Below are 14,161 nucleotides of genomic sequence, written 5' to 3' on the forward strand. Positions count from 1 at the left end.
TTATTGATTGCATAATCCCATTATTTTGCACTTTTAAGCCATTTATTTGTTATGGGTTTATATTTGGGATTTCTCTCATGTTATTGTTAAAATTTTTACACAATGTTCATTTGTTAACAATTGAACTATGCAATAGTTAGTTTAGGTTTCGTGTTTGTTACTTTTTTGTCAAGTATAAAAAAAAAAAAAAAAAAAAAAAAAAAAAAACTCTACATTGTATTTAATGACATAAATTGTATCTTTAATTTGTCATACTTTTATTTTTTTGTCTTTCAAATCGAGTCTAGATCTGTTGTCTCCTCGCCCTATTTCCTTGACTGTCTCACTAATGAAAATAAGTCATTTCACCAAATTTATATACATCATCAATCAGTGATTATTCTAAATTAACAACAAAAATTTTAAAATTTTTCTTTTAAAATTAATTCTGTAATTAATAGGAAAAAATTTATCTCTTCTAGATTCTAGATGGAAAAACCTATTTATTCTGTTTGAAAATCTTTTATTTGAAAAAAACTCATATCTTTATCCGAAAGAAATGTGTTTTTTAACGTTAAATTTTGTTACTGTAGATGTCTTATTTTCATTCATGGGATAGCCAAGGGCTGCGCTCTTTCAGATCATACCAATTACGCCAAGGATTTCGGTGTTTTATAAAGTGTGCATTTGCTAATCTAATTACATAAGTTATCCAAATAAATCTATTCATTTCTTTCCTTTTTTATTTCTTCTTTCCTTCCAAACATAGCGTAAGAACATGACAAACGCCAATAAAAGAAAAGGAAAAAGAAAACAGATGAATGAACACAACTCTCGCCCTCACCGCTTCTCCTCTCGGCTTCATTGATTGCAAAGTTACCTCTTACTATCAATCTTTTTATGGGAATAGCAAACATGGTGGGGGATTCTTTCGGGATTTTCCTAATTTATCCGTAAAAATCTCATCTTTCTGATCTGAATGTAAGTCCGCTGGCCCTTCCTCAACTGTTCATTTTTAGAATTTTCTCTCGTCACTAATTGCTCGGTTTTCCATTAATCTGGTCTCATATGTATGGATCCAATCCAAATCGATAGCTATACTTTCTCATGCAACTTCTTGTTCGTTTGCTGTATTTATCAGTTTTTCTTGTAGCTGTTCTTCCACTTCTTGTTACTGTGTTATTGTTCTTCTTGTCTGAAAAGACTCAAATTCTCCCCATTTTCTCTGTAGAATCGAAAATGTTTGCAGTTTAATTCCAGAATTGGTGTTTTAGTTCCATACCCATTGCTTAAACTGTTGGAATTGTATAGTTGGATACTGAGTTGTGATAGAAACAAGGTGATCTGGATTTTAGATGTTGTTTTGGACGGTCTAGTATTTTCTTCGATTAACAGTTAGGGTTCATAAGTTTAATTGCTTAAATTACGTGGCTTTGCTACATTTATTTATTTGAGCTACTGCTTTGCCGGCTAGAGGTTTATCTTCATTGCTTCGTTTCTCATCTTTTACTACCTTGCCATCTCTGAAGTTAAAACTTGGCTTCTGGGTTCTGTTTGTAATGGATTACGGCCGCGAAACCGGGTTTTCTGGAAGCAATGTTGTTCAGATACTTACTGGACCCCAAAGCAATAATAGTGTTGCTGAGAATTGGGGTTCAGGGGTGGCTGACCAGGGAGATTGGGCAACTGAAGATGATTATGGGGCATGGAATAGAGAGGCTTCTGTTGATAATACTTCTAATTCAAACTATGATGGAAGGCAACAGCAAACAAGGTCTGGAAGTGAACCACCAAATAAGAAATCAAGAAACTCCCAATCAGGTGATAGTCGATCAAAGGCAATTGGAAAGATGTTTTTCAAAACCAAATTGTGCTGCAAATTCCGAGCTGGAACTTGCCCGTATATCACCAACTGCAATTTTGCGCATGGTAGAGAAGAACTTAGAAGTCCACCTCACAATTGGCAAGAAATTGTGGCAGCACGTGAGGAGCGAGCTGTATCATCTGAGCCAATGGGGGAGTTCCAGATTCCAACACTTGGGTCCTCTGCTCTTGTTGCGGAGACTCAAAGGTCATATAAAGGTCGACATTGCAAGAAATTTTATACTGAAGAGGGCTGCCCATATGGAGATAATTGCACTTTTCTTCACGATGAGCAATCAAAAGCTCGAGAGAGTGTGGCAATAAGCTTGGGTCCTGGAAGTGGTCGCGAATATGGGGGCAATGCCAATGGATCTACTGTGAAGCCTTCCAACTGGAAAACCAGGATTTGTAACAAGTGGGAGTTAACAGGGTACTGTCCATTTGGAAACAAATGTCATTTTGCTCATGGGGCTCAAGGTATGATTTCATGCACAAATCATTGGCGATTAATTATCTCTGTTCAGGAAACTAGTGTCTGTGTTCCATCACCTAGTGAATATATACAGAAAGAATGTGTTTTATTATTTTTTGTGCTATTCTTTTAATTCTCAATATTGGATGCATTTTGGTATACTGACTTACTGGATTCCAGTTCCGTCTTTAGAAATTTTGGCTCCATGTTTATCACATTGAGTACCAGAAATAGCAATATACAAATTTTGTCAGATTGTCTTGTCTCTTTTTTTTTCCCTTTTTGACTGGAGAAAACTTCATTTGTAATATGCTTATACCTATTCATGGTTAGACTTAGACACAGATGGACTTTGCCTATATAGCCCACTGCCATTACCTTATATCTAATGTCTTTAAGTCTTCCACATTAGAAGACAGATACGTGCTTCTCTTATATTTGGCTGATAACAAGCACATGCACAAGAAATGATATTTTGTGCCAATCATATACATATGCTACTATAACATACGTCCTACTCTTTACTTGACAGAGTCTGTGTGGAATTGGTCTCATCCACAAAGTAATCTTGCCAATCCTTTGCTAGATCAAACCACTGTGAGAACCATTTTTTCCTTTCAGATAACGAAGCATCTTTACCTTCCTTGTCCTCAAATTTCAGTAAAACCATCTTCAGTCCCAACAAGAGAATTTTGTAGTTGGGCAGAGGATCATTGTCAAAAAATATTCTGTAATTCACTGAGAACTCACCACGCAAGTCTCCAACCAGCCAGTGTCTTCTGCCTTTGAGCAGTATACAATATCAGCCTTTTGAATCCAAAGGCCTTGGACCAGCCTCTTTGTCTTTTTGGACTCATTGTGGACTCACTAGGCAGGCAGTTTGTACGCCAACACAGGCTTCCATACCCTACCACTCTGAACACTGTTCTTGAGGAAAGGCTGTTTCTTACCATCTTCTGAAGGGAAGTCAGGATGTTTGACTAATTACCCTTTCCTCCTGAACATGTTACTAGTAACCCATTGATAACACTTACAGCTTCTTTTTCAAACATGAAACATGCAAAGGCAAATTTGAGAAAAGTTTCCCTTCTCTTTTTAACAATCTTAAAATCCATTATTCTGCCAAATCTCCCAGATGTATCTTGTAACATGCTCTGGGTGGTACCTGGCACCAAATAGTCAATGAAAACTGTGGCAAATCTATCACTCCACTTATATCCATGGTACGATCCAGAAACAAAGGACTTAACATTTTTTGACAGCAAGGAATTCCCAACAAACTGCTGAAGCTGCTTGCTGTTTTCGTCAGAGCAAACCCCCTACTACCCTCTGATCCCTTCTTCCTGCCCCATTCATCCCTATATGCTTGATCCAAAGAAGCTAGCCTGTCCTATTCAGAGCTAAGGTGAAGAAGAGCTCATTGCCATGCCTTTTCTGTGACAATAGCAAACCTATAACTTCACTAACTTGTGCTAGATACATTTGCTAGGGAGGTTTGCCCTAACTAAGCGTGACTGGCGCTAACTAAATCACTAACCTCATTATGCCCTGACTAAGTGTGACTGGCCCTTTATGGATTTCAAAAAAATTATGTGGGGCACTTGATTCTTGGGCTAGTGCATGGTATGTTGTTACTGGATACATCTAGCTAGACACATAATGATAAATATGTCCATCTCAAACACATGATTTATTAGACATGTATCCAGTCATTTTTCTATTTTTTTAGTAATTTTTGTACATAACACATTCTGCACACCTGGAGATACACATTCTGACATCCAAGCTCGAAGAGACTTCCTACGAATTTATTGCTAAAAATAAAACTAATACGTACTTTTAATCTATTAAATATTCCTTCTTTAAACTAATTAAATTTTAGAAAAACCTAAATTTGTAAGTTCTTATAAAGATATGTGCTGCATATAATATAATTTAGAACATTTATTCATACTTCATTTTCACTACAATGCGGCAAATATATTAGCATAATTTGCTAATGTAGGAAACATAGAAGAAGTTATTCTCTTCATGTGCACTATATAATCTAAGTTAGAACATTTTATTCGTTCTTCATTTTCACTGCAATGTGGCAAATATGTTAGCACATTTTCTAATGTATGAATTAAAGAAATTGTTATTATCTTCATGTGCACTAATCTACTATGTATGAATATTTGATACTATGCTGTTTGTGATTTTCTTTTTTTTTTTAGAACTATTATGCTGTTCGTTGGTGTTATGTTTTATGTGTGTGCCGAGTTAGTGACGCAGCGTGTAGCGCGTGTGTGAATAAAACACACTAAAATAAACCCTTAAAAGAACAAACTTTAATGCCCGAAACTTGGCTTTCAAGAAGACACAAAAACAAAACTGTTTTGCTAAGAAAACCCAAATAGGTTGCTGAAATTTGTATTGATAAAACTTGATTACAACTCCTAACTTCTAGGTATATTTATATATATAATATTTGTAATTAAAATCTAACTAGAATTCTAATAGAAATAAATCCTAAATAAAATTTAACTAGAATCCTCATAAAAATAAAACCCTAATAAAAAATAAAGTAGAATCCTAAATCAAGCAGAATTCTAAAACTTAAGAAGTATTAAAATACTGCTTGCTACTATTTCAATGCTACTGTTCCAGCGCTACTATTTTGGTTTGGTCGGGTCGGTCTTAGACTAGGTCTTGATTGTTGACCGCATCATCACCTCCACTTGAGAAAAATTTCGACCTCGAATTTTGATCCAAGTAGGACAAATCCACGTCCGGCAAGTACAAAGAGAGATTAGCCACATTGAATATTTGGAAATACTAATATGATTAGGAAAATCCACAACATAAGCATTATTATTGATTTTCTTTATAATCTTGTAAGGACCATACGTCTTTGGATTGAACTTGTTCTGTTTTCCTGCTGGAATTTGTTCCTTCTTCAAGAATATCATGACTTCATCTCCAACTTCAAATACCTTGTGCTTCCTATACTTGTTAGTTGTCACCTTGTACTTCTTATTTGTGCAACTTTTGCTTGACATCTTCCTGAACCGCTTGAACTTTTCTACTAAGGGAACATGAGGAAAGACATTCCTCCCGCTCTTAGCCCTATCTTCGTTGGCATGGTTCCAACCATCGCCATATTTGTTGCCCTCTACCTGCACTGTATTATTATTGTTAGATTGAAGACATTGAACATTTCATCTTGAGTCGCCATATCAGCGTAGTAAACACGCTCGTAGTTCTTTTTCTAGTCGCATCAATAATAGATCTGCAACTCCATTTTGCCTTGTGCACTCTGATGTATGGGGGCCCAGTCGAGTCAACTCTACTCTTGATTTTTCATATTTTGTTGCTTTTATTGATGACTTCTCTCGTTACACTTGGTTGTTTCTCATGAAGAGTCGGTCTAAATTGTTTTCTATCTTTCGAACATTTACTGCTGAAATAAAAACACAATTTGGAGTTTATAGACGTGCTTTACCTAGTGATAATGCCCCTGAGTACTTTTCCTCTCAATTTACTACGTTCATAACTATTAATGGCATCCTGCATCAATCTTCATGTCTTTACACACCTCAACAAAATGGTATTTCTAAGCGAAAAAATCTCCATCTCATTGAAACTGCACAGACACTACTTTTACATGTCAATTTTCCTACCAAATTTTGGGGAGATGTTCTTACTGCATGTTATCTGACAAATCACATGGCATTTTCAGTGCTACAGGACAAAATTTATCATTCTCTTTTGTTCCCTACACATCCACTTTATTATGTTCACCTTTGTGTATTTGGATGTATCTGTTTTGTGTATTCTTTTTTGCTTGAACAAGATAAACTTGTTGTCAAATCTCTCAAGTGTATCTTTCTCGGCTACTCTCGGTTGCAAAAAGGTTATAAGTGTCATTCTCTTAAGTTAAACTACTATCTTATGTCTGCTGATGTCACCTTCTTTAAATAGCAGTCTTTCTTCTTGGTTGCTCAGCCTGATTCACAGAGCCTTGACCAAGTATTGCCTATTCTTTTTTCTTCTCTTCCGCTACCCTTTTCGGGTCTATCTGTTTCCTCCTCTATGGACCCCCATTACCATCTGCAGGTCCTCATTCCACAAATCTTCCCCTTCTTACATAACTCAAGAAGTCTCTTTATGGTCTGAAACAATCTCCATGAACGTGGTTTGACAAATTCAACATTATGGTTCAAGCCTTTGGTCTCACCTAGAGTGAAGCTGATCATTCGGTTTTCCATCGACACTCATTTTCTTTATATATCTACCTTGTTATTTATGTGGATGACATTGTTATCACAGGGAGTGATTAGGTGGGCATATAGAAGCTGAAAGAACATCTACATCAGCACTTTCAGACCAAAGACCTAGGCAGTCTTCGATATTTTTTGGGTATTGAAGTTGCACAATCAAGAGATGGTATGTCAATCTCTTAGAAGAAGTATGCACTTGACATCTTAGAAGAATCTAGTATGGTGAACTGCAAACCGATTAACACTTCAATGGACCCAAATGTCAAACTCTTGCTGGGACAAGGGGAGCTCTTTTCAGATCTTGGAAGGTATTGAAGACTGGTAGGCAAGTTAAACTATTTCATAGTCACTCGTCCTAACATTGCTTTTGCTATGAGCGTAGTTAATCAGTTTCTCAGTTCTCCATGTGATACTCATTGGGATTTTATTCGAATTTTGAGATACATCAAAAAAGCACTGGGTGAAAGGCTATTCTATGAGGATAAGAGACTGTGAACAAGTCATAGATAGAACTACAATTTGAAAAGCTAGCTTGCCTGGTGGAGGGATTCTCCTCCTTATATATATAGCCTATATCTCCCTTGTTGAAGCGATGTGGCATTCTCACACACATCCTTCCCCCCCCCCCCCCAACACCGAAGCATCTTCCAATACTTGATACATGCTCGTATAAGAAGACTGGGTACTAGGCATCAATGTTCGAAAAATCGGCCTAGGCATCGCCGAGGTATTAGGCGGCTGCTGACCGCCGCGATTTTGGCCTAGTCAGCCCCCTTAGGCACCGATCCGCCTAATCGGCCGTCGGCGGCGCCTAACTGCATGGGCCGCCTACTTTTAAATTTTTAGGGTTTTAAAGAAGAGACAAAACAGATCGTATTTCTGCTTCATTTGCCCCAATTGCTCTCTCCCAACCGCGACCGCCTCTCTCTTCGAAAGCTCATCCTCATTGCTGCCTCCGCCTCTGCCGCCGACCATCATCTCTCTTGGCCCTAATTTTTCGATTTCCCTTTGCCTCCTCCAGTCGTCTCTCTCGCTCGCTGACGCTATTCTTCCTCCGACCACCGATATCTTTCTCTCTTGCTGTTCTTCCCGATTTGCAATAGCCATCTTGCTGTATACTATATAGTATATAGTATATATATAATATATATTATTACAATATTACTCACAATTTCATAGAATGCTATTGCTATATGCCTATATGTATTGTTATATAACATATATAGATATAGATTATACTGTTAGTGTTAAACAACCATATATATGTAGTATATATACACACACGTGCAAGCTGCAACAATCCATCTGATTTGTTTATGTTGTAGGTTTCTTCGATTAAATTAAAAATGTTGGATGGGACTAAGAGTACGGGAGCATCGTCTGATGCTGTCTCAGTTTTTAAAAGGAAGTCAAATGATATCGGATGGGAGTATGGAATGTTAGTTGATCCAAAGAATATAGACAAAGTTAAATGTAAGCTGTGTGGCAAAGTTATGTCTGGAGGAGTTTATAGAGTTAAAGAACACATCGGCCACATTTCCGGAAATGTTTTTGCATGTCCAAAATCTTCTCCGGATGATAAAGCCAAATGTAAGAATGCTATTGTCGAGGCAAAGAGTAAGAAGAAGAATAAGAGGAAAGAGGAACATGTGATGAGATTCTCTGTTAATATTTCTGAAAGGGAGGAAGGGGATGCTGAAAATGAATTGCAAGAGTTATGGAGCAAAAAAGCACCCCGTACACTTGACCCTATGGATAAGTTTACAAGCTCCATCACCCCTGAAACGAGTGCAAGAATGACACAAAGGTAACAAAATATCAGCGAAACACTCTTTAAAGAGAGAACACAGTCTGTTCGTCAATATTGTGCTAGATGGGTGTACAAAACCAGAGCTTTAAATTGTTTGTTGAGGCGATTGGTCAATTTGGGTCGAGCTTCAAACCTCCTAGTCAATACCAGTTGAGGGAACCATTGTTAAAGGGAGAAGTTGACAGAACTAAAGAGTAATGAAAAAGCATGAAGAAGAGTGAGCACGAAATGGATGCTCCATTATGACAGATGCTTGGATAAATAGAAAAAGGAGGAGTATCATGAACCTATGTATTAATTCTATCGCAGGTACTACTTTTCTTTCTTCCACAGAGTCTTCAGATGAAGTACATACTAGTGAACTAATTTTTGAATATGTGGACAAATGCATTAAGTAAGTTGGGCCACAAAATGTCATTCAAGTAGTAACTGACAATGCTGCTAATAATATGGGAGCGGCAAAATTATTAAAGTTGAAGAGGCTAAATATATTTTGGACATCATGTGCTACTCACATTATCAATTTGATGCTAGAAAGTATTGAAAATTTGCCAAGATATAAGAAAGTTATTAATCAGGCCAAGAATTTGACAATCTTCATTTATGCACACCATAAGACATTGTTCTTAATGAGATCATTTACGAAGAAGAGGGATATTGTGAGACCGAGAGTCACTAGATTCGCTTCTTCTTTCCTTACTTTGCAAAGTTTGATGGAGAAAAAAGCCCAATTGAAGACAATGTTTACTAATTCTGAATGGGAAGAGTGCAAATGGTCCAAGACTGTTAAAGGGAAAGCAGCTTATGCTACTATGATGAGTATTCTTTTTTGGAATGGTGTGAGTTTATGCCTCAAGATTTTTGCACCTTTGGTGAAGGTGTTTCGAATTGTTGATGCAGATAGAAAGCCTTCTATGGGCTTTTTATATGGAGAGATTGTGCAGGGAAAGAAAGATATTAAAGAGGCCCTGAATAATCTTGAGAAGAACTATCAGCCTATTATGGAGATTATTGAAACAAGGGTGAAAGATAGGCTAGATAGTCCACTACATTTTTATGCTTACCTTTTGAATCCTCACTACTTCTTTAAGGATATGGATATACAGCTTGATCATGAAGTGATAGGTGGATTTTTTAACTCTGTGGAGATGTTTTATGAAAATGATGGTGAATTGTAAGGCCATGTTATAAATGTTGAGTTGCCAAAGTATACTCGTAAAGAATGAGCTTTAGGAAAATCATGGGCAACTCAAGGGTGTGCAAAAAATGATGACAATTATAATCTAGGTATAAGATTAAAGTCATTTTCTTAGTTTCTATTGTGTATTACTATTACAGTATTAGTGTATAAATTTGTTTACTTCATACTTGTTTGACCTATGTTGTAGTTACATGGTAGACCACATATGGAAATCAAACTCCAAACTTACAACGAATGGCGAGAAAGATCCTCTCGTTAACTAGTAGTTTGTCCGGTCGTGAAAGAAACTGGAGCACTTTTGAAGGAATTAGTGTATAATCTATAATGTATATTTTAAAACGTTTTTAATATTTTAATTTCATTATCCCTATCATTTATATTAATATTGTTCTTATTTATTTATGTAGATACATACGAAGAAAAGAAATAGATTGGACGTGAATCGATTGAACAATCTAGTCTATGTCCAATTTAATGCCAAATTAATGAACAAGCAAAAAAGAGAGAAAGAAATGAATGTTGATGTGCTACTTGTTAGTGATGCTAGTCATGCGCAAGGATGGATAGTTGAAGGAGGAGATGATGAAGAAGTTGAGCCTGGTACGGGGCTTATTTGGGAAGTGGTTGGTGAAGCATCCGAAGCAAACAAGATGCTTCAACCTCGAAGAAGTTCTAGAATGAGAGAGCTTCATGAAGATGATTTTCAATCAGAAGAAGAAGATGAGCAAGAACTCATTGAATTTGATTTTGAGTCTAATGAAAATCTTGTGTTGGAAGAATATGGAGAAGAAGAAGTCCAATTAGATGGCTAGATACTTAGATTCTTCAAGTATTGTTTATGTTGCATTATTGTTGCTTTTGCCTTCTTGAACCCTGAACTAAACTACAACAGTTTGTTTTCTCATGCTTAATTCCATTATTTCACTTGTCATTCCATTATTGTTGCATTATTGGTTTATGTTGCATTATTGTTGATTTTTTACTTTGATTTACTTGAAAATAATATGACATTACATCAAAAAGTTCAAAAAAATAAAAAAAACAACAATTTTTCTAGACCCCGCCTAGGCACCCTAGGCGCTAGGCCCTAGCCTGGCGTCCGAATGGTGCCTAGCATGTTTTAGAACACTACTAGGCATAACCACAATCAAGAGTAGTCCCCCAGGTTGACTTTGATATCATGTGAACAAGTTAGAGGTAGAACTCCAACCTAAAAAGCCAGCTTGACAGGTGGAGGGATCCTCCTTATATATAGCCCAAGTCTCTCTTGCTGAGGCAATGTGAGATTCTCACAGGGACACACAAATATTTGTTGTTATGCAGATGCAAATTGGGCAGGATTTCCTTCTAATTGTAGGTCAACCTCTGTGTATTGTGTTCTTGTGAGAGAAAATCTAGTTTCTTGGAAAAGTAAAGAACAAAATGTAGTAGTTAGATCCAGTGCGGAGGTAGAGTATTGGGCTATGGCTAATGCAACTTGTGAGCTTAACTAGCTTAAACAACTCTTGCAAGAACTCAAGTTTTGTGAAGTGTCTTCTATGAAGCTTGTTTGTGATAATTAGGTTGTCTTGCACATTGCCTCCAATCTAGTGTTCCATGAACGGACCAAATATATTAAAATTGACCATCACTTTATTAGAGAGAAGTTGGTTGAATGTGTTATTGTTATAGAGTTTGTTAACTCCAATTATTAACTTGCCGATGTTTTCACCAAGTTTCTAAAGGGTTCTCGGGTAGAATATATTTGTAACAATTTTAGTACATATGATATCTATGTTCTAACTAACTTGAGGGAGAGTATTAGAATTATTAGTATAATTGTACATATTTTATGTGTATTTTATTTGTAATTATTAGGTCTTGTAATTAGCCCTAGGTTAAGTCCATAGATTAAGCCTGTAGATTAAGATCCGTTATGCCTATTATAAATAACAAATTAAAATAAACTAATCTTTTAAGTTTTTCTCTCCAAATTATTCTCCCACATTTATTACCAAAATAAAACTCGCCATCACATCACTCACATCTCATTGTTCAACGCACATGCGAAATATCAGGAGATATGTAAATGGGAACCACTAATGCAGTTCCAAACTGGACCAAGAAAGTGTTTGGCGGTTTCTTCTTTAGCGCAAAAACCGCTTAGATAACAAACCACCTTAAATAATAAACTGCCAAGGCGGTTTAAACCTTAAACAACAAACTGCTTGGTGGTTTCTTCTTTAGGGAAGGTGGTTTCTGCCTAAGGCAACTGCATTTGGCAGAAAACTTGAGTTCTCATTTAGATAATAAACCTCCTTGGTGGTTTCTGTTTTGGCAGAAAAGAAGGTTTTTGCTTGAAGGCATAAACCGCCTTGGCGTTTTCTTCAACAAAATTGGAAACGCATTAGCTGTTACACCTTTTTACATATCTCCTAACATTTTACATGTGCATTGGTTCATGAGATGTGAGTGATGTGATGGAAAGTTCTATTTTGGGAATAAGTTTGGTTAGGATTTTAGTTGTATTTTTTTTTTTTTTGTAAATAAGCTCAAATTTTGAAAAAAATAAATATTTGTAGTTTCATAGCTTTGTTGTTGTTGTTGAAAAGGACATGGTAGAGTTGATATAAACTGGGTTTCTGCTTCCTCAGGTGCATGCCTCACTAGTTTCGGCTTTGTAAAGCTTTGTTCTTAGACCATACCATTTCAGAGCACTGTTAGCCTGTTGCTTTATTCATGGTTGGCTACTGATAATGGACCTTTCAGTCCAAGTTATTTTGCTTTTTTATGATAAAACCTAAAACCTAAAACTGGTGTGGCATCCATTGATAGTGAATCCTAAAATCTAGAGTCCATTGGGCGCATGAAAGTGATGAAGCAAGAGTTAAACCCATGACCATACATGTAGAGAATCCCTGAGTGGAAAGCTTGACCCGGTTGGTCAAGAATCTTGATTTTTGTTAAATTATTGTACTATTTTTTTCTTTTTCTATTTCTTATTTATTTTTAATTGGCGAAGTTTAAATTAAGAAGTGCCATGGGAACACAAACCTAAGACAAAGAAAGATGGAAGAGAAGTAGAAAACTAAGGAAGAAGCATAGAACAAAATAAAAATAACCTAAAATGAAGGTGGCCGCCCTAAAAACAAGAGTGGCAGTCACCAACAAACCCTAACTCCCCCAAAAGATTGGAATTTCCTCTTCTTATCTTTCATCTTATACATCATGAAATCCAGCAAAAATTTTGTTATAATCATATCTTCTGCAATAATGATAGCTTCTTCAAAATTAAAAAAAAAATTATGTTAGTGCCATTTATTTGGTCTTCTTAATGTATAGTCTTAGTTTTCTGTTTTTCCTTGTCTTAGAATTGCATCGTTATGGTGGGGGACCTGCAGAGGCAGACGCGCGAGATTCTGTTTCTGCTCCTCAGGAGGTAAAGCAGGGGGTTGTCCCTTTTAAAACTCCGGCAGATGCTGCTGTTGCGCCTATCACTTCAGTTCCTCATTCAGATAACTATCATATGGGGGTTCCAACACAGAGGTTGTCCAATGTAATCCAGAGGACCGGCCATAGGCCCCACCAGAAGTGGAAGGGTCCAGACAAAATTAGTAGGATCTATGGTGACTGGATTGATGATGTTGAGTAGAACTCGAAATTCTTCACCAGCATATACTAAGACTGTCAAAGCGGACTTGCAGTTTGGACTCATGAAAGAACCGAGTGTTTGGCTCTTTCAGAGATGGTACTTCTGTTGTTCAAGCGTTTTGATGAGGAGAATGTTCATCTTGTTGTTTTCAGAGTTTCCGGCAACGCTTTGGCTTGTAGAGTCTGAAGAGCATACACGGATTTACCAGAATTTCTAGCTTCAGTAACTTATGTAAACTTTCTCTTGTTGTCAATTACAAAACTCAATGGCTTTTCTTGCCCCAATGTAACTACTACTAATCTTTGTACAACTGATAACTTCGCAGTTCTTCAGTCTATGTTTCCAGTTCCTCTTTGTATTATAATATCAACTTGCTTTCCTTTAGACTCAGTCTGTGTGGGAAGAAGGAAGTTTCGACAGAAAGGAAAATGACAATATATGCACATCTAGTTTTACATATGCATAAGCAATAGCATATTTATTTTCCTTTCTTTCCCTTCCACAAATCCTAGCTCCTAACCTAACCCAACCTAGCATTAGAGTATGATTTTGTTACTAAACCTGACCTAAAGCATTGTTTGAGATTATTCTTAAATTTCATCATTATCCTTGGCGACCTGCCCGCTTTGTGGATTGCGGTAATATGTAAGATAAACGGATGATTATGTTTTATTTGGATAAAAGTGCTGAAGGTTGATTATTTGGATTTTGGATCACCTTGCTTGCATTCCGTATGTTTCTGAAATAGGCTTCTTCCATGGTTTTTCTGAATTCTGATGTGTCATCTTGGGACCGCGTTCTTTTGTATCGCAGCGCTGTGGCTCTGGCTGGTGCAAATTTTAGTAAAACTTGGTACAAGTTAGGAATCGAGATGGGTTTTTTCTTTTTCTTTTTCTTTTTTAATTTTTACTAATTAAATATTTATTTATTGTTAGGTAATGCC

General features: G+C 36.6%; 1 protein-coding gene across 1 annotated transcript; it reads left to right on the forward strand.

Annotated features, from left to right (window-relative positions):
* The first annotated feature begins 753 nt into the window (after positions 1–753).
* On the forward strand, positions 754–13,608 carry LOC127787125 (zinc finger CCCH domain-containing protein 56-like). The gene is made up of 3 exons (XM_052315001.1): positions 754–960; positions 1,509–2,319; positions 12,938–13,608. Exons 2-3 carry the CDS (start codon positions 1,539–1,541, stop codon positions 13,216–13,218), a joined length of 1,062 nt encoding a protein of 353 aa, XP_052170961.1. The 5' UTR covers positions 754–960; positions 1,509–1,538; the 3' UTR covers positions 13,219–13,608.
* The last annotated feature ends 553 nt before the right edge of the window (positions 13,609–14,161 follow it).

The sequence above is a fragment of the Diospyros lotus genome, chromosome 12 (assembly GCF_014633365.1).
Source record: "Diospyros lotus cultivar Yz01 chromosome 12, ASM1463336v1, whole genome shotgun sequence".
NCBI lineage: Eukaryota > Viridiplantae > Streptophyta > Magnoliopsida > Ericales > Ebenaceae > Diospyros > Diospyros lotus.